Raw genomic sequence first — 25,878 nt, 5'->3', positions numbered from 1 at the left:
TGGATGGCCAAAGAATTCTGACGGAGGACCCCCAGACTCCCCACCAGGTTATGTCCACCCCCACTTCTAAAACCAAAGTTGCGCCCCTGATTACAGCTGACTAATATAACAGCTGCAGCAACAGCACATACTGGAGGAAACCTTGATTTGATTCTGCTATACTTAAAAATGATTTCAAACTGCTGTATGCACACAGCCTTTATGTTGACTAATGTCACAAAAAAAAATTAAGTCATTCCCGTATTGGTAATTATTGAATGAGAGAACACAGTTAAGTCAAGGAGCAAGGAATTTATTTTAAGTGTCTTTATTGGTTCGCTAATCAGCACTAAACACCACAAAAAAAGTAATCCCACCTGAATGAAATATTCTGTTCTTCCCACTTAATTCACTTTGTATCTGAAAGAAAACATCTACCATAAAATCAGCTAACCCGAACCACCTGTACAAATGTTATACAGTATTTACATTGTCCATGTATTCTGACACACTAGCGTGATGTGGCGAGTTAGTGTTTGAAAGAAGTGCAAGAAAAGGAGAATTGGACCATCTTTCGGACCAGGACCCAGTGACCAAACAGGCACTCCACTCTTGATGTTACCGTTGATGTGGTGGAAGCTGCAATGGCTGTGGGCTTGGCCACTGAATTGTTCTGTGTGAACAAATGAAAGAGAAACATTAGAATCAATACAATTCAAGTGTGGCGCACAATACTTCAAGGAAACCTCTAGGAATTTAAATAAAACATTTCTGCTAACTCAATGTAACACTAGTGGCACTTACATTAATAATGGATGAGTATCTTTCTCTTGGGAGACATTTTAGGGCTTGGGACATCCTCCTCAGGCTCTATGTCACTGTTCTGCAGCAAAGAGAAAACAAAAAGACTAAGTTGAGTAGAAATCATATCAGCTTCTTTAGCAGTTATTTTCTGGTCTCACTATCAACACACAAAGCATAACTATCAATACATTGTCCTAGATGAGCAACAGCTCACTTGTCTACAGTACATAGCTTTAACAAACTGCAGTTCCCATGCACCCTTGCTTTATTGAAGTCAAAGCTAGGCATCTGGTCATTACAATAATTCTACAAGGGTAGTTTTCATAAACAAAACAAAATAATATAGAATGAAAAATCCCTTCTCTGTCTGTGGCATGATGATGATGATGATGCAGTTCTCAAAATCCTATCCAGAACACCACTTGTGTACCAACTTATCTTTGGCATACGGACGGAGGGAGTCCTTGGTCTGTTTTTATTATTGTCAGTATAACATGTGGTGTATGTTTAAAATGTGAGTTGTATCTATCCATCTATGTGTGATAAAGTAGCATAGGTGATTAATTGGGATGTTCCAAATTGAATATAAATGGAGTCCGTGAGAGTATACAGTGCATTTGGAAAGTATTCAGACCCCTTCACTTTTTCCACATTTTGTTACGTTACAGCCTTATTCTAAAATGTTGTTCCCCCCCCCCCTTCATCAATCTACACACAATACCCCATAATGACAAAGCAAAAAAGGTTATACATTTTTGCAAATGTATAAAATAAAAAAATAAAACTGAAATCACATTTAACTAATTTCAGGAAACTAGGCATATGTCGCACGTCACTACTTCACAGGAGAGGCATTTGACGGTAAATCAAAATGCATTTTTTGGCAGAAATAACTTCTGGAACATGGGAACTTTCATGTGCCTTAATAACAAACTTGTATGCCATCTGTAAATACAAATAAAATGGTTAAATTCCGAGCCTAGTTGGTTTAGCCACAGAAAAAGACAGGAACCTTCCCGCTAGCCATGATTGGCTGAGATAATGGATGGACTGGACATGCCGAGAGAGGAGTTCGGATTGGTCTGCCATGTAGCACGCTTCTGTCTATAACATCAGCTGGTAAGTATGTTTAGGTAATCCTTTCTAACACATGTTTTTAAAAGATATCACGTAGTAAAACTGCATAAGTGTTGCTCTCCACTTTCTGGAAGACCGAGTTTTTAAAATCAGTGGAATGCCCGGTAGAGTTAGAGTATGATAGCTAAGGAGATGGAGAACATTCTGCCGTTTGATTGCAAATATGCAGAGGGAGTCGAAAAGAGAACACACAGAAGGCTGTTGTATAAAACACCTGTCTCCGGATTACATCTTCAAACAAAGGGCAACCATTGTATCCGTGACAGAGAGGGAGAAGTCTCCATCCATGTATACGGGTAAGAGAGTCTAGCTAGCTACATTTTCAGATATGTTTCTAATTTTGTCAGAAAGTCGTTTTCATTTCAAGTTAAAGCGTACTGTTAGCTAGCTAGCTAACGTTAGCTGGCTGGCTCGCTAGCTAACGTTACGTGTATGATCTGTGTAGTAATATTATTCGTATCTCAGAGCTATTTGCATTGCTAGTTATAGCCTAATGTTAGCTAGCTAGCTAGCTAACGTTGAACCTGGTTGGTTAGCTACCTGCAGATTCATGCAGGGTAGTAACGTTATGAGTTGGGATTATGGTTCATTGTTTGGCTAGCCAGCTATGACCTGCACCAAAGTCAAATTAGGATAAAACGTTAGGCCAACGAGACAGACAGTGTCAAGTTCTAAAATTCTCTGGTAGAATGCCCTGCTTTTATTTAGTCATACTCACAACCGTAAGCTATTTTCTGTAATTGGCTCGACCATTAACTTGTAAATAATGATCTTGTTGTGAGTTTATTTTCCTGTAATAATGAATACAAATGTGCTAAAGTGAAAACGTTGTCAGCTATATGATATGGTCATTATTTGAACATGATAGCCAGCTAACTTGACATTAGCTAGCTAGCTAACAAGCTAGAAACGAACCAAAACATTATTTAGAAAGTTGCATTTAGTTGCCTGGTTTGCTAGATTGACATATACTAAATTCATTTTTAAACGGGTGGGTTTATTGGTGTTAAAATACACCAGTTATGCTATTTCGGACCACCAGGCTGCTAATGTCATGCACCCTGTAGTTTTTGTGTTTATACTTTTTCATTACGACAAGTTTGATATCGGACGACAATAGAATGTTTATGATGTCAATGTGACAACTGTCGATAGACGTAGTATAAACCAGCCTTTAGTCTTGAAATCTTTGTTTGTTTAGTACATGGCCTCACGTGAATCCTTAAAGAGATGGGTGGGGCTAAGGCTTAAGAGGGTGTGAACTATAATTAATTCATCTTTCCCTCAATCCTGACTAGTCTCCCAGTCCCTGCCACTGAAAAACATCCCCACAGCATGATGCTGCCACCACCATGCTTCACCGTAGGGATGGTATTGGCCAGGTGATGAGCGGTGCCTGGTTTCTTCCAGACGTGACGCTGGGCATTCAGGCCAAAGAATTCAATCTTGGTTTTATCAGACCAGAGAATCTTGTTTCTCATGGTCTGAGAGTCCTTTAGGTGCCTTTTGGCAAACTCCAAGCGGGCTGTCATGTGCCTTTTGCTGAAGAGTGGCTTCTGTCTGGCCACTCTACCATAAAGGCCTGATCGGTGGAGTGCTGCAGAGATGGTTGTCCTTCTGGAAGGTTCTCCCATCTCCACAGAGGAACTCTGGAGCTCTGTCAGAGTGTCCATCGGGTTCTTGGTCACCTCTCTGACCAAGGCCCTTCACCCAGATTGGTCAGTTTGGCCGGGCGGCCAGCTCTGGGAAGAGTCTTGGTGGTTACAAACTTCTTCCATTTAAGAATGATGGAGGCCACTGTGTTCTTGGGGACCTTCAATGCTGCAGAAATGTTTTGGTACCCTTCCCCAGATCTGTGCCTCGACACAATCCTGTCTCGGAGCTCTATGGACAACTCCTTCGACCGCTTGGTTTTTGCTCTGACATGCACTGTCAACTGTGGGACCTTATATAGACAGGTGTGTGCCTTTCCAAATCATGCTCAATCAATTGAATTACCACAGGTAGACTCCAATCAAGTTGTAGAAACATCTCAAGGATGATCAATGGAAACAGGATGCACCTGCGATCAATTTCGAGTCTCATAGCAAAGGGTCTGAATACTTATGTAAATAAGGTATTTTTTTACTTATTTTTTATTTGCCAAAAATTCTAAAAACCTGTTTTTGCTTTGTCATAATGGGATATTATGTGTAGATTGAGGGGAAACAATAATTTTTTGGACTCACCTTGTTATGCTGTGCTCACTTGAACAGGAAGGTGGCGCGACGGTCCTTCTTGTGGGTAAATTTAGTCATCAAACTTTGTCATCAAAGTCTGGCATTCCCTGGATTCATGGTTATTTCAAGACAACTAGGAACTCTGAAAAAAACAAGGTTGAATCATGACGTCAGTGATCTTCAGGTCGGAGCTCTAGAAAGAGGTCCGAGTTCCGGATTAGGAATTCCGAGTTGGATGACTGTTCAAAATGTATTTTCCCAGTCTGCTCGTTTTTTTCAGAGTTCCCAGTTGCCTTGAACTCACTGAAGTCTGAGATTTCCCTGTTGTTTTGAACACGGCAGAAGTCATGCTGGATTGACAGCATGGCCAATGTATTCAATATTTCTGGCCCATGGTGTTGCATGCAAATGTTTATTATTTTAAGCTCGGAAAAGAGACCCTTAAACCCAGACATGGACCGCACACACACTCTACTGAATAGCAGGCTATTGATTGCTTTGCAACGCTTGCAGTTATCCACTGATTCCTTCCAAACCACTCATTGTTGAATTTGTGATTTCCAACTTGTTGTGTAATGTTTATGTCCAATGACCGATGAGCACCGATACGTTTTATCTATAATTTCTCTTCATATGACAAGGATTGAAAATGATGATGACTGCTTGTCTAGCTTGCTTGCTAAGATTTTGAAAGTAGGATGTTGACATGATCAGTCCAATCAAAGCTACGGTAGATATAATGTGATTTGATGTCATTTTATCTGTGGCCAATGGCCTTGAGCCTTCTTGGATGGGCACTTCTAATGTAACTCTATGGCAGCACCCCAGGGGCTTGGAATTTTCGAGCTCTCCCCGTAGATTTTGCGGTGATGTAGTTTCCCCATGAGTGACTGTGCCAATCATGGTGCAACTAGAGAACAATAACAACCCCTACACTCCCTATTTTTCGCTGGCAGCCCCACCACTACAGAATGCACTGAGCTAGGCTGAAACGCCTGCATTTTGGAGCTGCTTTAATCAAGGAAGAAAAAAAGAGACCATGTTTGTATGCGGATTTGTAACTAAATTATCTATTTATTTTTTTACATTGTTTGCAAACTGACATGTGACACGTATTAATACCAAAATAACATGCAAAACAGACAACACATTTGTTTTTTTGCTAAACAGGAATGATGGGTCGCCACGGTATCTCTGTGCATTAAAATTGCCATCGATAAAATGCAATTGTGTTCGTTGTCCGTAGCTTATGCCTGCCCGCCACCATGGGACACGCTGTTCACACCAGCAAACCGCTCGCCCACACAACGCCATCTGCCCGGTACAGTTGAAACCGGGATTAATCTGTGAACTGCAAACTTCTCCAGTGTGCCAGTTACCATTTGCCAACTGAAATCGGTTCTGCCCACGATGATTAATTTGCTCCCATTGGAAACGACAGGCTGTGGTCTATCTTGGGTTAGTTATAAAGACGAAGAAAAAATCTTTCAAATGGTTTAGAAACTGTGATGTGATGGAGTGGAGTTTAGTCTGCTGCTTGACCAAACAACTAGCCACAAAATGCTCACTGTATATATATTTTCTGTTGTATTTCTGACTTTATGTTTTTTACCCCATATGTAACTCTGTGTTGTTTTTATTGCACTACTTTGCTTTATCTTGGCCAGGTCGCAGTTGTAAATGAGAACCTGTTCTCAACTGGCTTACCTGGTTAAATAAAGGTGAAATAAATAAAAATAAAAAGTCAGCCTACGTCATCGAGTGTCGCTCTGGAAAATTCCAACCTTGCAACCCCTTCCCCTTGAAAACATTCCGCTTGTTCTTGAGGGTCAGTTTGCTACAGGCACTGCGCATATTCTATGTTCTTTCCACAGCAGTTAGAACGGTGAGGTGATTAGTAAGTATTTCCCAAATAGAGTGCGCCTTTGAGTGCACATTATGTGGTTTACAAACAAAGTTTATCTTCAATACTCCGGAGTTGCATTAAAACAGACATTGTTTTGGATGAGTTTACTGTTTACTGGCAAGCAACCCATACAAGCGGTATGGATATAATAGACCGTATAAAAACATATGGATCATACTAAACACGCGAGAAAATAAATATCGCGAGACCAGCATACATAACTTCTCCCCTACTTGTTATCAGCAGCATAAACAACCAGTGGTTACAGGCGGAGGTTATTCTCTCATTTAAAATTAGTTGGGATTTTGCTGTATTTTTTTACTATGGAAATTCTAGAGCTCTTGCCATCAAGCTTCGGATATGTCATATTTACATACTTTTATAGCTGGATCATGTTGAGTTATCTTGGTATTAAGGTTGGAGCTGCCAGAAAGAAATACGATGTGAAGGTAAGTACATAACGTTTCTGTCTGATGATGATTATGCGAAAATTAAATAACTGCGCTGCAATGCCAGATAAGTACATTTTAGCACTGTAATCCGTCTGGAACATAGCCTTCTTCTGTTCTGATCCGAGTTTATATAAAATAATTCCAATCCTGCTCAAATTGGGAGCTTCATTCAATGTCAGTCACTTCTTGCCTTGACCAGACTTGAGGTGCTATGTACTTGGGACTCAAGCAAAACACATTGAAGTGAACTTGACCTGCCCTATGTAGAAAAGTCTGTTATGCAAACACAAAAATGTGTGCATGAGAAATACAGGTCACCTGATGATGCAGACTGTTGTATATGTTAATGTATTTCCCCTCTCCTCTTCCATTATGTCAAGTATTATGAATCTTGTCTCCAAGAACCTGGCCCTAATGCACCACAACTCCATCCTAACAATGATGATGCAGTTGTGGTAGACAGCTACTACTATCCCTATTGCTGGTACAGGGGCTCAGAGAAAATGAGTATTGCTATGCCACTTCTCACTGACGTTTTCTCTCCTCCACTGGGCAGTACCCTACCATGTACAGCGACAAGGAGCAGGTGTTCAACTGCATCCAGAGGGCCCACCAGAACACACTAGAGGTCTACCCACAGTGGCTTGTGTTCCAAACCATTGCAGCTCTTGTCTATCCAGTACGTATCTGCTTACACAAACCAACATTACCAGGTTACATCACTTACAATGCCACACACATTGGTTGGATTTAGTGTCAGTTGACATTTGAGTGGTTCTTTCACAACCACATTCAGAAACTAGTAGTCGACCATTTTAACATCCTTTAAATCCTCTCCCAAATGACTGCATGCTACTACCTAGTTGAACAGCATTATTTTGTCAACTCACACACAGTGCACTATTGACCTTATCACTGTGTAAATACTGATAGATAAACGCTTCTAAAGGAAGGTTTGTCACTAGTGTAATTTTCGGATAATAAGTAAGCCATGTGGGAGTGGCATGCCATGTTCTCTGGATGATCATTGACAGCATGTGCTGCATTTATCTGTCGTCTTTACACAACCAACGACAGCACATACCAAAAGGGGCCACTCCCCACTGGTGTTGTGACAATGATTCAGCATCTTCTCCATTTGACAGTTCACTGGCTGTTGCTCTCTGTCCTACTTCCCTCACTCTGTGTTTTCCCCTTTTTCCTGTTACCCAACCACACATCACTCCACCTCTAAGACTTCTGCAGCTGTGCTGGGAGCCATCTGGGTCACCAGCAGGTTCTCCTATGCCTGGGGTTACTACTCAGGAGGTAAGACCATATCTTGTAGTGACATTGCACATTACATTTACATTTTAGTAGACGCTCTTATCCAGAGCGACTTACAGGAGCAATTAGGGTTAAGTGCCTTGCTCAAGGGTACATCGACAGATTTTTCACCTAGTCAGTTCGGGGATTTGATTCAGCGACCTTTCGGTTACTGGCACAACACTCTTAACCACTAAGCTACCTGCCACCCACATCATGACATCAACACCTCTCTTATCTTTTTTTATTACTTTTGAGCCAGTTTCCATTCAATAATTCACAAACCGGGTCACAGGGCATGAGGGGAAAAAGGTTAAACTCCCAATGCACTCCTTGTAGATTATATATGCTTTTAGCAACTATTTAGTATTTCAACCATATCTGCATTTTATCATTATTCAACACAAGGGTATACCATTATGAAAATTAGTACTACAGCTGTATTTTATGAAAATGTAATGTGAAACATGCTGAAATATCCCCACATTCTGCTAAATGTTAGCAGGTAATGATTAGAATAATCACTCTTATTCTGCATTTTATAAACGGCTGTAAACTGTAAGAAGTCTCCCCCCCCCCAGATCCAGCCAAGAGGATGAAGGGTGCCTATGGATACATTGGGTATTTTGGAGTCATCATTCTTTCCATTGCAGTGGCTTTGCAATTGCTTGGAGTCTTGTGAGCCAGCTGGTTCTGTCCCCTATTCGCCCTTTTTACTAAAGAAACGTATCTCTTACAGTGGCTTGTGCCTTTTTATTCAAACAGCCACTATGATATCATCTAGCTGAACAATATATTATTTTCAATTATGATAGTCTTTAATTGCTGTCATCTTACAAGTGTGTAAACAATTATAGGCCTATGTTTTACTGCAACACAATTTAGTTTTGTTAGGTGATACTGTGAGGAATATTGATTATGATTTGGCTTTTTTTATATGATTATCAGGCATTTGTTGTAACCTTTCATGCCCATGTACTGACAACGCTATGTTAATAAAGATGAATGTAAACATTGTCAGAAAAGTTATTTTTATCATATTGAAGCATGATATCAATTCCTATGCACTAGTCTTGATATATAATTTTCCAAAGGGTAGAGAAATATAGAAGGCAAGGAATATGACACCTGTGATCTCTCATGTGACTGTTTCATGCAAATTTGGAGAATTGCACCTCAAATTAGGTCATGAAACAATCTTCCAACCAATGGTCCCCTCCCTCCCTTAATATGCCAGCGAGATTCAGACAGTGGGTGAGTACAGTTGCTTAAACTGTAGTGGCCCACTGGCCCATAGTGATTATCTGTGACCCTTGACTTCACACAGCTCTATGAATTCTCTTTTTAAAATGTTTTTAAAAAATAGTGCAATTGAAACACGTATTATTTAAGTAAGATATCTCATCAACTGAATTGATATTGAACAGTCTATGTCAGTGAGCAGGCCCAGTCCTGGCCATTCTGAAACACCCGAGGCAAGGCCAAAAAAGTGCAGTTTTATCATTTTTCTAGTTGAAAAACAAGACGAAAATTGGATATCAACTCGTTTTCTCGTTTATGGTTTCCAAATTGGGCATAAAGTAACAGAAAACAAATGACAACTAAATGTATCCAATTTTGTATTACTTTTTTTTCCTTTTGTTCATACCTGGAAGTACACGCCCCAAAATATAATATTCATAGCGCATAGCCGGTTGAGCTGCAGTACTGTCGGCAGCACAGAGAAAGGATTCTTGGACATTTGTGTGACTGGAAGATAAAAATAGTAATTTTAGCTATGATGCATAACTTATCATGAAGTTAGCATGCCACTAGAACTAACTTGGCGAAGCGCAAGAAGTATGAATGCCCTGACTTCTGCAGAGGCCATATCACCCTAAATGCTGGACGGCCAATGCAGATGTCAGATTGACCATGCAGCCCCATTAAATTAGTCCCTCTACTAGTAGTAGCTAGCTAGTGGAAGTAAATTAGCATAAAAGGCGCTGCATAGTCAATCCTATGTCTGCAGTGGCCATACAGCATTTACTGTGATGCGGCCTCCGCAGAAGTCAGAGCAACCATACTTTTTGCGCTTCATGGAGCAGAGCTGTAGTGAAGGAAGCTGTCAAGGAAGTGAGTTTGTGATTATACAGGACCTCCCACCCCCACCTACAGTGAACCAATCATGTCAATACGGAGCTATACGGAGCCCTCTGCATTGTTACACAATTTGAGTGGCGCACGGCGATGTGCTATGGAAATTGATTTGGCCTCTGCATGCCTCTGGAGGCTCCGCCATTGCGTCACACCCTCCAAATGAAGCCTCCAACCACATTTTTGGATCAAGCATAATTTGGCTTTAAATGGGCTTTTCCGGCCTAACTGGTGTGGCGAGATTACTCGATCCGTTGGTATATGACGACATGAGTGTTTATTTCAAAGAGCGCTCTGTAAACCACGCCCCAGTGGGCATAGCTAGGCATGTTGCACTGGGACACGTTTTAATATGGTAAAAAGCCTCTCATTCTGTGTAGCCCTGTTATGCTAATATATTCGAGACCAGTGTATTGCAGTTAATTTTGTCTTTGACATAATAAGTAAAATATCTTTGAGTAGTAAACAGGGAAACCACGAGTCCCAGACAGTTTGCAATAGAACATACCAGAGGGGGGCATTGTTTACTACATCAATTACTGGGATCATCTGGTTATCACTAGTGTTTGGAATACATTGAACTGGTTGACAAAACATGGGATGCCTTTTCGCACTGAGATGTAAGGTCGGCGGTGGGTCTGTGTAAACTATTCGATCAATATGGAGACAGGTTTATAGCATATTTATTTACTGTTATAGTATTTCTAACTAGCAGCCATATAACAGCCAGGGAAACTAATTGTTCTCACTTTAGGATTTTCTTGTGATCACAACTAAAGTACTTATTTTGCTCAAATAGAGAGAATTATATTGTATTTTCTTTGAAAAGATGGGCCTGGTTCCGTGTGGCGCTGTTGACCGCAATTGTCTGGATTATCTTGTGACCAGAAAAAAACTACTTATTTTACTCAACTAGAGATTGAAATGAATGGTGTTTCTTTGAAAAGATGGGCCTGGCTGACATGAAAACTACATTAACTACATCTTTTTCCCCTCAAGTCACTCATTCCCAACACACCCAGAAACTTGAATACCAGTACTTACCATGACCTCTTTATGAAAAGCCATGTCACCAGTTTTTGTACTATCTCTAAAGTCATTATGGATATTGTCTGAGCGTGCTGGCCATTAATACTGGTATTGCTTTTTTCAATTTTTTCAATTAAGACACAATGAAGACACTGTTAGAGATGTAATGTATGCTTTTCATTGGTCTGTGTCTCTGTATTACAGCAAATTTAAGATTAGTGCAAACTGGAAGTGTGACTTCTTTCCCCAATGATTTCCTAAGGCTGAAGTATTTAGTCAGTTATCAGTTATTCCACAACAAGGCTAGATGGGGCTAAATCGCAACAACACCACACACAATAAAGAAAGTTTATTAAATAAAGTCATTGACAGGAAAGTTATTTACTACATCAATTATAGTCAGCCTCTCCCCTTCGTTTGCTTAACTGGGGTAATGGAATGGAGAAATAGTTTACTATAGGCAGGGTGGGATTCGATGGGTGGAATGCATCCCAAAGGGCACCCTATTCCCTATAACTTTTCCCTATATAATGCTCTACTTTTGACCAGAGCCCTCTGGGCCTTGGTCAAAATTAGTGCACTACGTATAGGGAATAGGGTACCATTTGGGACACATTCCATCTGTTCATGAAGCCACCTGAAATCAATGGCTGCATATCAATTGTCCATCCCTCTCCTCATGGATATCCAAGCATTGGATAGGTGTACGCATTGGCTTGAGCTACTTTACACCATTGTTAAATAAAAAAAGAAGAAATGTGTAAATCCACACTTTGGGAGAAGGTCAATGGATATGCAGCCAATGTTAATGGTCACACAACTTTGAGTCATTAGTAAATATATATATATATATATATATATTCTATAAAAGGGCAAATAATTGACAAGTTGTTGCAGTAGTAGGTAAGACCATGGATGGAGAGTATGGGTTAATTATGGACTTTGAGAGAATTGCGGTAAACAGCGCCACACTCGGAATGTTATATTCTCAGCCAGCCCCATTTTTCAAAGAAAACACAATTTGATTATATCTCTATTTGTAATTCAAATTTATTCCAAACACAGGTGGTAACCAGATTATCCCAATAATTTAGGTAGTAAACGATGCCCCCCTCTGGTATTGTCTATTGCGATCTGTCTGCGACTCGTTGTTGTTTCCTTGTTTAGGCCTACTACTAAAAAAAAAGTACTTACTTATTAAGTCAAAGACGAAATGAACTGCAATACTACACAGAACAACGGCGGACACAGTAAAATGAGAGGCTTTTCATCATATTAAAATGTAAATGTGATATTAAAACGTGTCCCAGTGCAACGTGATAGCTCTGCCCATTGGGGCGTGGCTTACCGAGCGCTTTTTGAAGTAAGCGCTCGTATTGTCGTATTTCAACGGATCGAGTTATCTCACCACACTGGCCCTGCTGGTGAATACAATACACTGTGGCGCAGTACGGTGGTGCAGATCTACAAAAATGCGAAACTGATGCTGACATTGGCACCTCCAACATCAAAGAGGCGTGGAAAGTCAACTGAGCAGGCGTGTGGTTGAGCTCAGTCGGAAGCAAAGTAATAAACGCCGTCTGGGTGGGCCCATAACGAACATAAAACAATAAAAGGTAATTTATTAACGATGAATATTATGTGACAGTATAATTTATAATGTTTGTTTGTTATTGCTGTTAAGATATTGTTGTATTTTGGGCTACTGGGTCTTGCGTTACGTCCAACACGAAGGATACTTAAAGGGAGGGCTGGTGCTCCCAATGCTTTGAACAATAGACTGCGAACAAGCTCACACATTGGTATGGCGCAGTATCGATTTATTTGAAACAATATTTAGCTATCGATTTATACACGTAAGTTATCATAATTAGTTTGATTCCTGAAAACTACATTTGTTCTGGTGGTTGTTGATTTGTGTTTGAGAGCTTATGCGCTTTAGAGCATCGTAACCTCTTTGTGTTTACGCAGCTTGACCTAACTTTAAACAATATGGATAGGTGTAAAAAGCTTTTATGGGCGCTAAATAGGTGAATCCTTAGCACTGAAAGCTCAGGTATACTGAGTCGGCACAGCAAATAGCAGGTGCTTGCCAACTAAACAATAGTTTCACAGTACTAAGCTGTTGGATTCTTTTTATAAATATAGCTAAATTGCTACCTCATCCATTTACGTGTTAATACACTACATGTCCCATGAAGCTACAATTCCGTATGCATGTAGTAGGTGCCTGGCACTTATGCCATCTCATGAACTAGTCTCTGGGCAACATTTTACCAGTAGTGGGTTTGATAAGTAAATGTATTAATTGTGCAGGCATTATACATGAACTGTAATTAGCTACCTAGCTGTAATAGTCAACTCCATCCCTGCCTGGGTACTCTAACCCAGCTCCTTTTCCCTTCACACCTCAGAACCATGTCAGGGTTTTTGGACAGCATCCGCTGCGGAGACTGCGAGTGCAATGTGGACTGGGGAGAGAGGCGAAACACCATTGCATCTATAGCTGCTGGAGTCCTGGTATGTTCTACTCTACTATCACATTTGACAACTTTACATCACTGTAAAGTGAGAAAGAAGGCGTATTCCTAAATCCTAATCCATATTCCTGCAGTTCTTCACTGGTTGGTGGATAATCATTGATGCAGCTGTGAACTATCCCGATGAGGCAACTTTCCATCACGCCTATCACACCTGTGGAGTCATCGCTACTGTGGCCTTTCTCATGTAAGTCACGCTGTTGTGAATGTGTCCACCAAGGTTAGGGTCAGTCCCATTTTGAATTCAGTCTGTTGAAATTCTCCTTGAAAATAAATTGAGCTTTTTAAACTTTTGTCTTTGGTACTTATCTAGGATCAATGCTGTCTCGAATGGCCAGGTGAGAGGGGACAGCTACAGTGAAGGTTGCATTGGACAGACAGGTATGTGTATGAGATAATGGAATAATCCTAACTGCATTCCTTCAAGTTAAGATTCAGCCCTAAATGCAAAATGATGTAGATAAGTTAAGCTCTGAGCTGCGGCGCTCGCTTTATGTGTATGGATTGTTTTGACCTTTGCAGTAACATGATTGACCTAATTCTGTGTTTAAATTATGTTTTCCCAAAATCCAGAAAATCCCAAGTGATTACATACGTTGAAACTAGTTCAGTGGAGTTTCCCTCTCTCTCTCTCTCCCTGTAGTGCTGTACTGAAACAGCTGCAAAAACGGGACCCGTGACATTGCTGAATGCAGGCCTCGCTCTGTGGACAAGCTCTTTGTTTTATTGAAAGCGTATGGCCGAATGAGCTATTTTTGTCAAAAGTACTATCAGTTTTGAGTCAGGGAATGTGTACTTTTCCACCTAAACTTTTTTGCGTTTATTTTATGTAGCTGACTGCCACAGCAGAGGAGATGGGTAACAACTGCCTGTGCGTGCCCTTGTGGGGGAGACCCTGCTACGTAGAAGCGTCACCATATGCCCTTAAATGGAGCTTGATGACGGATGAAACATTTTGGGGGGCAAGAAGGAGCTGCTGCAAAAGTTGATAAGAGTTAGTAAAATGGCAGGTAAAGTTAGTTACGCAACGTGGAAAAAGAGATGGCAGCAAGAGTAAAGCTGGTGTTCGGTGCTGGCTTTACATTATGCAGGAAATCAAGGGAAGAAGGCACCAAATTTCACGTTTTTCCGATAAAAGATACGGAGAGATGCAGAAGATGGTTAATAGCAATTAGAAATAGTAAATACGATGTAAATACTCCTGCAGCCCACTTTGCATCGCTGTGTGTGTAGCAAGCACTTCAGCGACGATGCATATGAACGAGATATGCAAACTGAAATGATGGGGACAGAACTGAAGGATACAGCTGTTGCTGTATTTCCATGGGCTGGATCTGGCGCAGTGCCAAAATACAAAGGCACGTTTGAGAAGAGAAAGAGAAAGCGACAAAGCAAGTGTGCCTAGCCTGATTCTTGACATTCGAGGTGTTCTAATTGTGTTATTAATTGCACCATATCATGTAGACAAACTTTTTTATATATAGTGTATGCGGACACCCCTTCAAATTAGTGGATTCGGCTATTTCAGCCACACCCGTTGCTGACAGGTTTATAAAATCGAGCACACACACAGCCATGCAATCTCCATAGACAAACATTGGCAGTAGAATGGCCTTACTGAAGAGCTAAGTGACATTCAACGTGGCACCGTCATAGGATGCCACCTTTCCAACAAGTCTGTTCGTCAAATTTCTGCCCTATTAGAGTTGCCCGGTCAACTGTAAATGCTGTTATTGTGAAGTGGAAACGTCTAGCAGCAACAACGGCTCAGCCGCGAAGTGGTAGGCCACACAAGCTCACAGAATGGGACCGTGTAGCACGTAAAAATCATCTGTCCTCAGTTGCAACACTCACTACAGAGTTCCAAACTGCCTCTGGAAGCAACATCAGCACAATAACTGTTCATCAGGAGCTTCACGAAATGGGTTTCCATGGCCAAGCAGGCGCACACAAGCCTAAGATCACCATGCACAATGCCAAGCGTCGGCTGGAGTGGTGTAAAGCTCTCCGCCATTGGACTCTGGAGCAGTGGAAACGCGTTCTCTGGAGTGATGTTTCACGCTTCACCATCTGGCAGTCCGATGGACAAATCTGGGTTTGGCGGATGCCAGGAGAACGCTACCTGACCCAATGCATAGTGCCAACTGTAAAGTTTGGTGGAGGAGGAATAATGGTCTGGGGCTGTTTTTCATGGTTTGGGCTAGGCCCCTTACCTCCAGTGAAGGGAAATATTAACGCTACACCATACACCAATGACATTCTAGACGATTCTGTGCTTCCAACTTTGTGGCAACAGTTTAGGGAAGACCCTTTCCTGTTTCAGCATGACAATGCCCCCGTGCACAAAGCAAGGTCCATACAGAAATTGTTTTTCGAGATCGGTGTGGAAGAACTTGACTGGCCTGCACAGATCCCTGACCTCAACCCCATCGAACACCTTTGGGATGAATTGGAACGCTAACTGCGAGCCAGGCCTAATCGCCCAATATCAGTGCTTGACCTCACTAATGCTCTTGTGGCTGAATGGAAACAAGACCCCGCAGCAATGTTCCAACATCTAGTGGAAAGCCTTCCCAGAAGAGTGGAGGCTGTTATAGCAGCAAAGGGGGGACCAACTCCATATTAATGGCCATGATTTTGGAATGAGAAGTTCGATGAGCAGGTGTCCACATACTTTTGGTAATGTAGTGTAGGCTTAGGTGCACTACATGTTAGCATATGTGCCCTATGTATTTTTGACGGGGGGTTGAGAGACAATAGACATTGTGTCACCTTGCATTGCAGAATAGAATATCCCTAAAACATTGTGGTCCCGCTCATAGAGGTTTATGAAAAGTGATAATTCAATAAAGTAAAGTAGCTACTAACTCGTTAGATGACTGTCCATTTGGCCCAGCTGGAACAGGGGTGCGTCTCCAATTCGTTTTCGGAATATGAAAACAACTTTACAGGACACGAGTTTGTGGGCAGCAAAATATGTGTATGCGACCAATACAATTTCATTTGATTCTAAATCCCCTTGATTTCAAAAAGTAAATGAACTGCTCCTCATCATTATGTTCCTCCATTTCTGTAAGAATTGTAGTCACATAGTCAAATTGTCTGCAGTACAAACATTCCTCATTCGCGGCATTGGAGCGTAATTGCCACAACTGGACCACCAGTCTGTGTTGATCCTGGAGATGGGTTGACGCTGTGGTCCAGCTACTGCTATGCTTCGGTAGCTAGAGCAGCCGCGGCCATCTGAAGCTCAATTTGCCTTAATTCTTTGTCCGAATACTCAGGCTCAAATAAATACGGTTCAACAACACTGTCGGCACCCCTCCAGTAGTTTTCTTCGTCACTCGCTAATATTTCGTCATCAGACACACAGTATATTTGTAGGTTGTTCATTCCTTTTTTTATAACTAATGTGTAACGCTGTCTTCTCTTCTCCACCGGAAAAAAAAAAGTGCGTAACGTGCAGTTTCTACGTAGCTTGGATTTCCCAGAGAGCGCACATGCACAATTGTTACCCACCGCCGCTGCTGTGGCGGTCGGCTACATAAAATAATATAAGATATTCGCAAATGTTTTTTGTAGTACTTTGGACAAAAAGCTAATTCGGCCGTACTCTTTCAATAAAACAACCAATTAATCCACACTGCGCGGATTTCTGAATCATGAATTCACTGGCAACGGAGCAAAGCGAGGCCTGCATCCAACAACGTCACGAGTCATATGACCCATTTTTGCAGCTCTTTTAGCACAGCACTAGGGAGAGAGGGCAAACTCTACTGAACTAGTTTAAATGTATGGAATCACTTGGGATTTTCTGGATTTTGGATAAACTTCTCCTTTAATTGGATTTTGGGGGCCCAGAAGCTGGTTGACTTCTGTTGTGACTTTTTGCTCTTACAATACACACACACACACACCCACATACAGTTGAAATAAAAGATAGAGCTTCAGACCCTAATGAATCCCTTCCACCTCGTTGTATCACTGATTGCAGGAGCTCGTGTGTGGCTCTTCATTGGCTTCATGCTGGCGTTCGGCTCGCTCATCGCTTCCATGTGGATCTTGTTTGGAGGCTTCGTAGTGCCCAGTAAGTCCAGCATTCCCACTCAGCATGTGATTATTATGTACCCCAAACTAATAGCTCATCGACATTGAGCGGTCACTGTGCAAAACATGGTAAAGAATGATAGTAAAGGTAATTTTTTTCGGTTCTCAGAGAAACCTGTTGTGTATCCTGGTATTGCGGTTTTCTTTCAAAATGCATTCATTTTCTTTGGGTAAGTATTCTTCAACTTTTCTTCATGTTTTACCTTAATTAAATGTTGTTTTCTGTTAAGTTATATGTACTATAGGTATTCCCTTGGAATGTATTTCAGGCCTAGTAGTGCATACGTCACTTAAATGTATTATAGTCTAAAATGAACTATAATACCTTCAACTGTAACTACATTACAATACATTGTCTAAAATGAACTATAATACCTTCAACTGTAACTACATTACAATACATTGTCTAAAATGAACTATAATACCTTCAACTGTAATACATTACAATACATTGTCTATGCTAGTTATTTTCTCTAAATAGACACCCACTCTTTTCTTGCAGGGGCTTGGTGTTTAAATTTGGACGCACTGAAGACTTGTGGCAATAATGGTTTCTCTCCTTGTTTCTGTCCACTGTCATACTATCTGTTCTCTTTTTCTATGAGTCAATGTATGCTTTGGTCAATCAAAACACCTACTTTCCGTCTTTCAAGCGATACAAAATATTCACTTTATATGATAACCTTTTTTAGCCTTTAGATTAACATATGTATGTTTAATTTATGAGTAGGTTGGTTGTTGTACAAATGCACACAAAACAATTACAATATAAAAAGCACAATTTGCAATTCATCATATCTTAATGGAATGTTTTCTTTTCACTCAAAGTATGGAGCCATTCTGTTACAATTTACCATCTTACATTATTTATAATGGAAACCTTCAAAAACAGACTATTTACAATACCCATTTATGCACTCTAATGATGCATAAAAAAATATTTTGCTCCATTTGATGAGGAAAATGTCATTAAGGTACAAACATCTGAGGGGGAAAAGACAGGAGATATATGGGAGTGTTAATCTTGTAAGTAGACTTACTTACTGTACATTTACTGATAAGAATTTAACCTTGAATGTGGGCAAAAAAAAAAGTTGTACAATAATGTGGGGTGTGGGGTCTATAATTGAGTAGTTATACTGAACCATAATTTGAAGGTTCGTAAATCAAGCTGTAGTTTTAGTGTGGTTTGATTCCTCAAGGTTTCAATGTTTTGGCACCCATCTCTGTTCTTTGACTATGTATTTGACTGTAATGCTTATGCATTTTACAGTACTTGTATAATAACCTAACCATGAGGTCACTTTTCTGATCCTGAACAACCATGGCAGCATTAAACAGAAAATGTACAACACGCGTGAGATGACGAGTCATTATTCACATCTCTCACAGGCCAGTTTCTCTGTTCTCTTGGCTAATATTTGAAGTTTGACTAACACAAAGCAATCACAATCGCATATTACAGTGCAGTTTTCACATACTAAACATTTGAAAAATTAAATAAGTTGAAGATGCATTGGAATATTGTATGGTTGAATTGTGCATTGCTCTCCTGACACAATACTTCTTTATTTTTCTCTTCCAACCTCTCACTGTTTCACCACTAGGTGGGGAAACTGAAAAACAATGATTTTAGTTAAAACAGCATAACTTCAGAGGCACAAATGTATTGCTTCAACTGCATGCATTTCTTTTTTTAACCTATCAATCGTTGGATACAAACTGAGCATTTCTGTCATCACTGATTACTTACCTCCCAGTAGGCCTGGTCATCAAAGCATTTCTTTTTCTGGGGTGGCCTCCAGAAATTACATTTCAGAAGGAAACCTGAGCAGGAAGGAACAGGTTTGTGGTTAAAACTCCAATCCTCCAGTGAGTCCAATAACATATGTACAGTACTGTAGAAAGTCACCTGTGATGAGTCCCAGAATCATGCTCAGACTCAGGGTGATGAGGAGCGTGCAAATGTGGAACACAGCAAATCGGACGGCCCTGAAAAGATGCATAACCTCATTCAAAGGACACCCCATAAATGTGTATATGTTCTTATGTATTCACAAATTCACCTTCAATTATTTGTATAAGTAGAGTGATTGTTATAATGTAATGCCCTATCAAATGCGGAGATCATTTTTGAAACGTGTCCCCAATGCTCTTCCATTCTCTTAAGATCCTGTAAACATAAGATGCTTTTAATGCCGCCTACGTTGTGAGATCATCAGAGTCGGCAATCTGTAGGAGAAGTTGAACCATCCACCCCAGGATACCAGGCAGACCATGGACACTAAGGACTCCGCAGGTGTCATGGCACTCAAACGCAAACAGCATGAGGGGCTGAAAGACACAAAGCAGTAATATGAGATAAGGAAAGCCCATGGGCAATTCATGAATTTGTTTATACGTACCTTAATGTATCGGGATCCCAAGGTTGATATCAGTGCAGCAGCAAATCCAACCGCCATAGCTACCCACGGCAAATTAACGGCTGACATAGCAACTCCAATAGCAACACCACCAGCAAGAGTACATCTCTGAATATGAAACTGAGAGGAGAGAACATTTCCACAAACAATTATTTTGGTGGATTGGATAGGGCAACTGTCCCTCAAGATAACAAAATATGTGAAATTCTTAAATTGTTTTTTCCATTCTACTTGATCAATATCCCACTTTAATGGCTACTGCTGCCCTTCAACTTCCCACCTACAGGTGACCCTGGCCATTCAAACATGTTTTCAGGTCATTACCAGGTTGAGTTTCCCTTGGGGACTGGTGAGGACAGAGAAACCAGCAGCTGTGACGGCACTGACTGCTAGGGCCAGGTAGGTGCTGTAGACAGCTCTCAGGTTCCTCCCCCTGTCAGGATGATCCACCTCTACCAGCACAGAGTTAAAACTGGGCCAGAACATCCACAGGAACAGAGTCCCTGGAGAGGAAGAGACGCACGTACCAACCAGAAGTCAACACTCTCATTATTGAAAACAGCCCTGTCAAACAACAATACATTATTAGTGAAGCATTAGCATTTCCATTTACCCATTACAGAGAACAGACCGGTCTTGCGGTCAATTTTCTCTTTCTCATGCTGTTGCTCGGATCCCGGTTGGTACAGGACCCATGACAACATCAGTCCAAAGAAGGTCCCAAAAATGTGGAGCAGCATGATGGTATTCAGAAACTGCACCTGTGTGTAAACAGATGACCCAATCATCAGTATCCAGTCTAAAAACACATCATCATCATGATCATCACTTTATTGGCTTACCTTTAGGAATGTCTGGAGTAGCCAGCCATTCAGCACAAACCCTGAGACCTCCAGCAGGGCAATAAGAAGGAGATGGACAGGATTGGTCTTCCCAAGGATAGCACCTATGGCAATGAGGGAGGAAGCTGTGCACATCTCTGCAACAACCAAGCTGGTCCAAACACAGGAAAAGGGGCTCAATATTTATGATATACAGTGAGGGAAAAAAGTATTTGATCCCCTGCTAATTTTGTACGTTTGCCCACTGACAAAGAAATGATCAGTCTATAATTTTAATGGTAGGTTTATTTGAACAGGGAGAGACAGAATAACAACAACAAAAATCAAGAAAAACGCATGTCAAAGATGTTATAAATTGATTTGCATTTTAATGAGGGAAATAAGTATTTGACCCCCTCTCAATCAGAAAGATTTCTGGCTCCCAGGTGTCTTTTATACAGGTAACGAGCTGAGATTAGGAGCACACTCTTAAAGGGAGTGCTCCTAATCTCAGTTTGTTACCTGTATAAAAGACACCTGTCCACAGAAGCAATCAATCAGATTCCAAACTCTCCACAATGGCCAAGACCAAAGAGCTCTCCAAGGATGTCAGGGACAAGATTGTAGACATACACAAGGCTGGAATGGGCTACAAGACCATCGCCAAGCAGCTTGGTGAGAAGGTGACAACAGTTGGTGCGATTATTCGCAAATGGAAGAAACACAAAAAGAACTGTCAATCTCCCTCGGCCTGGGGCTCCATGCAAGATCTCACCTCGAGGAGTTGCAATGATCATGAGAACGGTGAGGAAGCAGCCCAGAACTACACGGGAAGATCTTGTCAATGATCTCAAGGCAGCTGGGACCATAGTCACCAAGAAAACAATTGGTAACACACTACGCCGTGAAGGACTGAAATCCTGTAGCGCCCGCAAGGTCCCCCTGCTCAAGAAAGCACATATACATGCCTGTCTGAAGTTTGCCAATGAACATCTGAATGATTCAGAGGAGAACTGGGTGAAAGTGTTGTGGTCAGATGAGACCAAAATGGAGCTCTTTGGCATCAACTCAACTCGCCGTGTTTGGAGGAGGAGGAATGCTGCCTATGACCCCAAGAACACCATCCCCACCGTCAAACATGGAGGTGGAAACATTATGCTTTGGGGCTGTTTTTCTGCTAAGGGGACAGGACAACTTCACTGCATCAAAGGGACGATGGACAGGGCCATGTACCGTCAAATCTTGGGTGAGAACCTCCTTCCCTCAGCCAGGGCATTGAAAATGGGTCGTGGATGGGTATTCCAGCATGACAATGACCCAAAACACACGGCCAAGGCAACAAAGGAGTGGCTCAAGAAGAAGCACATTAAGGTCCTGGAGTGGCCTAGCCAGTCTCCAGACCTTAATCCCATAGAAAATCTGCGGAGGGAGCTGAAGGTTCGAGTTGCCAAACGTCAGCCTCGAAACCTTAATGACTTGGAGAAGATCTGCAAAGAGGAGTGGGACAAAATCCCTCCTGAGATGTGTGCAAACCTGGTGGCCAACTACAAGAAACGTCTGACCTCTGTGATTGCCAAAAAGGGTTTTGCCACCAAGTACTAAGTCATGTTTTGCAGAGGGGTCAAATACTTATTTCCCTCATTAAAATGCAAATCAATTTATAACATTTTTGACATGCATTTTTCTGGATTTTTTTGTTGTTATTCTGTCTCTCACTGTTCAAATAAACCTACCATTCAAATTATAGACTGATCATTTCTTTGTCAGTGGGCAAATGTACACAATCAGCAGGGGATCAAATGAAATTTTCCCTCACTGTATGCTTCCAACAGAAAAACATGAATATAAACATTAACTATAATCCAATTGGCAGGTAAAAAAAATCAGGGATCTAACATTTTGTAATGTTTTCAAATCTCCCATGAAATCTGAAGTTTAGATCTAATTACATTATGCCTCAATGCCGAATGAATAATAAAGATAGGCACCATCCAAAATAATGAAATAAGATGATGCCTATCCCATACACCTCAACTTTGATTTATTTCCCAATACCTTCTCATATTTATCCAGATCTTTCCTCTGTGATACAAAGACTCAACGCCGTTCAGGATAACTGCCCACTGGACAGCCATGGCTGCCACTAGGAGGGTAAATCCTGCACCACTGAAGCTGTACCGCACCAGGAATGTGGCCAGAAAGCCAAAACCCAGAATCACCATCACATGAACATCCTGGAATTCTGTGAGGAAAGAGGGGACACCTAATATGTCACAGAAGGGAAATTAATTGTATCACTAATCTTGTGAGCCTGGGAGCCTATAGCCTGCCCAAAACGCCCTTATTGCCTTCTAAGGGGATAAATAGAGTTGAATTGTTTTGTGTTGCCCCATACAAAGACTGTGTATCTCCTGAGTGGCGCAGTGGTCTAAGGCAGTGCTAGCTGTGCCACTAGAGATCCTGGTTCGAATCCAGGCTCTGTCATAGCTGGCCGTGACCCATGGGGCGGCGCACAATTGGTCCAGGGTAGGGGAGGGAATGGCCTGCAGGGCCAGTTAGAGCATGGTGTTTGCAACGCCAGGGTTGTGGGTTTCGATTCCCACAGGGGGCCAGTATGAAAAAGAATAATAATAATGTATGCACTAACTGTAAGTCGCTCTGGATAAGAGCATCTGCTAAATGACTAAAATGTGTATCACTGAAACTGTGCACAATGCAGCTAGCCATTATGTGGGAAAGCTTTGGGAGGCGTTAACAAGCCCAGCTGCAACTCTTGCTGGCCAAACCAGATTAAGCACTTATCACTCATAACCAGTGTTGGCAGCCCCTCCCATTTCTTTTCTCTCTCTCTCTCTCTCAATAAACACTGTAGGATATAGCCTCAAAACATTGTTTTTTTTTTATCTCTTGGATGGTCAGTCCTTGCATCCATAGCTCTGTCTATGAATTTGAGAGTGGTTACATTTCTCCAGCCCCATCACTCAGCTGTTTACCAAAACAGTAGTGGGGAGTTGGCTTTGTTGTTATTTGAAATGCAGATTGCATTTAACACATACTCCCAAAGCATGCTTTAGTAAGACACTTTTTTTGTCTCATAATAACAATAATAATAATTATCTTGAAGTCTACCACTGTACAACACCTTTCCAAAATAGCACATTAGAATTGTTTTTCAACTCACCTGAGTAATAGTTGGTGAATGCATGTTGTTTCGTTTCTACATTTTGTTCAATTTCAACATAAAAAATAAATACTACGATGAATCCCGTCTGCAGGAAAAAAAGCAGAGGCGGCAGACGAGAGCGGAGACTCGGTGCATTTTGGGGAGCCATCGGCGCTTCTAACCAAAAATGACCTAATGGTGCCAAAACAGAATTGTCTGTGCGCAACCCCTTCTACGCGAAACCGGAATGTCCCGTTGGGCGAAGAAGAGCAGCTACTTTACCATCTGTGTTATCTGTTTATGTTTACAAGTCAAAATGTCGACGCTGTTGCAGGTGTTTGGGCCATCCCTATTTGGTATCGATTTTCATGTAGAGTAGATAGACGTTACACATTGGGTCGGTTTTGAAGACATGGTGTTTTCATTTTAGATAAATAATCTCAGTTTACTTTAAACAGCATTTGAAAGTGAAAAGATATGCTAGTCCCAGTAGAAAATAGTCTGGAGGTGCCTAATGTAGCCTACTCTTATCAAAAACTGTTCGTATTTATAAACCCTATGTAATGCGGCTTTTGTCCTAAATAGGGAGCTAGATACTCAACATAGACAACATTTTTAGCACCCATAGCATGTGTATTGGCCTTTGACTCAGATATTAACGCAACAATAATTTTGATCTGGATTAAATGTTTTGAAAACCTGTATCCTGGTTGTGCAAATTGTTCCAGTGTGTGTGGTTGCGTCTGAATAATATATAATTTATCCTGAAGTGTGCACTCATTTAATACTCCCCACAAATCTAAAAGTATAGACCCCTTTCAAGTACACGACATGCCTCCATCACCATCTGCGCCCATTCAACATTTACAATATTACTTCCAAACAAAATAACTTTTGGGGGGTTCTCATATGCTTACAATTATGTTTTGATTCTTGCTTGAACAGCCGCTAAGATTATATTTGGTTGAATGCTAACGCTCATTGATATAGGCTGTAGCAAAAGCTAGCCGAAGAGCCATTTTACTGCTTGAAGTTTAAGTGTTTTAGTATAATGCAGTTGATTTGCGATGATGACACAAACATTATATTAAGCAGGACATTCATACTAGCCTTAAAAACCAATTATAATCCAAAAGTAGTGTGAAATGCACTCATAAGCAACATGTAAATAGAGGCTTTTTTATACTGAACCAAAATATAAGCGCAACATGCAACAATTTCAACGATTTTACAGTGCTACAGTTAATATAAGGAAATCAGTCAATTGAAATAAATTAATTAGGCCCTAATCTATGGATTTCACATAACTGGGCAGGGGCGCAGCCATGGGTGGGCCTGGGAGGGCAGAAGCCCACTCACTTGGGAGCCAGGCCCATCCACTGGGGAGCCAGGCCCAGCCAATCAGTATGAGTTTTTCCCCACAAAGGGGGTTTATTACAGAAATAGTCCTCAGTTTCATCAGCTGTCCGGATGGCTGGTCTCAGATGATCCCGCAGGTGAAGAAGCCGGATGTGGAGGTCCTGGGCTGGCTTGGTTACAAAAGGTCTGCGGTTGTGAGGCCGGTTGGACGTACTGCCATATTCTCTAAAATGACGGAGGCGGCTTATGGTAGAGAAATGAACATTACATTCTCTGGCAACAGCTCTAGTGGACATTCCTTCAGTCAGTATGCCAATTGCACGCTCCCTCAAAACTTGAGACATCTGTGGCATTGTGTTGTGTGACAAAACTGCACATTTTAGAGTGGCCTTTTATTGTCCCCCAGCACAAGGTGCACCTGTGTAATAATAATGCTGTTTAATCAGCTTCTTGGAATGCCACACCTGTCAGGTGGATGGATTATCTTTGCAAAGGAGA

The 25,878-nt window shown here is 41.3% G+C and overlaps 3 protein-coding genes and 1 long non-coding RNA gene across 5 annotated transcripts; 2 read left to right on the top strand and 2 right to left on the bottom strand.

Moving 5' to 3' along the window:
* Positions 1-312: 312 nt before the first annotated feature.
* On the bottom strand, positions 313-6,036 carry LOC121539195. Of its 2 annotated transcripts, XR_005995329.1 has the most exons (4): positions 5,847-6,036; positions 4,149-4,281; positions 784-862; positions 313-652 (listed from the first exon to the last, which is right to left on the bottom strand). It is a non-coding gene; the product is annotated as an uncharacterized LOC121539195 (long non-coding RNA). The 2 variants fall into 2 exon arrangements; XR_005995330.1 differs by lacking the exon at positions 4,149-4,281.
* A 209-nt stretch (positions 6,037-6,245) lies between these two features.
* On the top strand, positions 6,246-8,818 carry LOC121539194 (microsomal glutathione S-transferase 3). Its single transcript, XM_041847510.2, has 4 exons — positions 6,246-6,494; positions 7,054-7,176; positions 7,733-7,805; positions 8,384-8,818. The coding sequence occupies exons 1-4, from the start codon at positions 6,369-6,371 to the stop codon at positions 8,482-8,484; spliced, it is 423 nt and encodes a 140-aa protein (XP_041703444.1). The 5' UTR covers positions 6,246-6,368; the 3' UTR covers positions 8,485-8,818.
* Positions 8,819-12,330: 3,512 nt separating this feature from the next.
* Positions 12,331-18,968, top strand: LOC121539197 (transmembrane protein 50A). Its single transcript, XM_041847512.2, has 7 exons — positions 12,331-12,583; positions 13,382-13,487; positions 13,582-13,694; positions 13,821-13,888; positions 17,502-17,594; positions 17,724-17,784; positions 18,117-18,968. The coding sequence occupies exons 2-7, from the start codon at positions 13,386-13,388 to the stop codon at positions 18,160-18,162; spliced, it is 483 nt and encodes a 160-aa protein (XP_041703446.1). The 5' UTR covers positions 12,331-12,583; positions 13,382-13,385; the 3' UTR covers positions 18,163-18,968.
* Positions 18,859-24,605, bottom strand: LOC121539196 (ammonium transporter Rh type B). The gene is made up of 10 exons (XM_041847511.2): positions 24,040-24,605; positions 22,914-23,100; positions 20,880-21,030; positions 20,651-20,798; positions 20,362-20,540; positions 20,020-20,157; positions 19,821-19,948; positions 19,527-19,606; positions 19,368-19,441; positions 18,859-19,230 (listed from the first exon to the last, which is right to left on the bottom strand). The coding sequence occupies exons 1-10, from the start codon at positions 24,188-24,190 to the stop codon at positions 19,204-19,206; spliced, it is 1,263 nt and encodes a 420-aa protein (XP_041703445.1). The 5' UTR covers positions 24,191-24,605; the 3' UTR covers positions 18,859-19,203.
* Between the last annotated feature and the right edge of the window lie 1,273 nt (positions 24,606-25,878).

This window comes from Coregonus clupeaformis, chromosome 25 (assembly GCF_020615455.1).
Source record: "Coregonus clupeaformis isolate EN_2021a chromosome 25, ASM2061545v1, whole genome shotgun sequence".
Lineage (NCBI taxonomy): Eukaryota > Metazoa > Chordata > Actinopteri > Salmoniformes > Salmonidae > Coregonus > Coregonus clupeaformis.
Note: the sequence above shows the minus strand (reverse complement) of the source record. Positions and strands in the feature narration are given on the sequence as shown.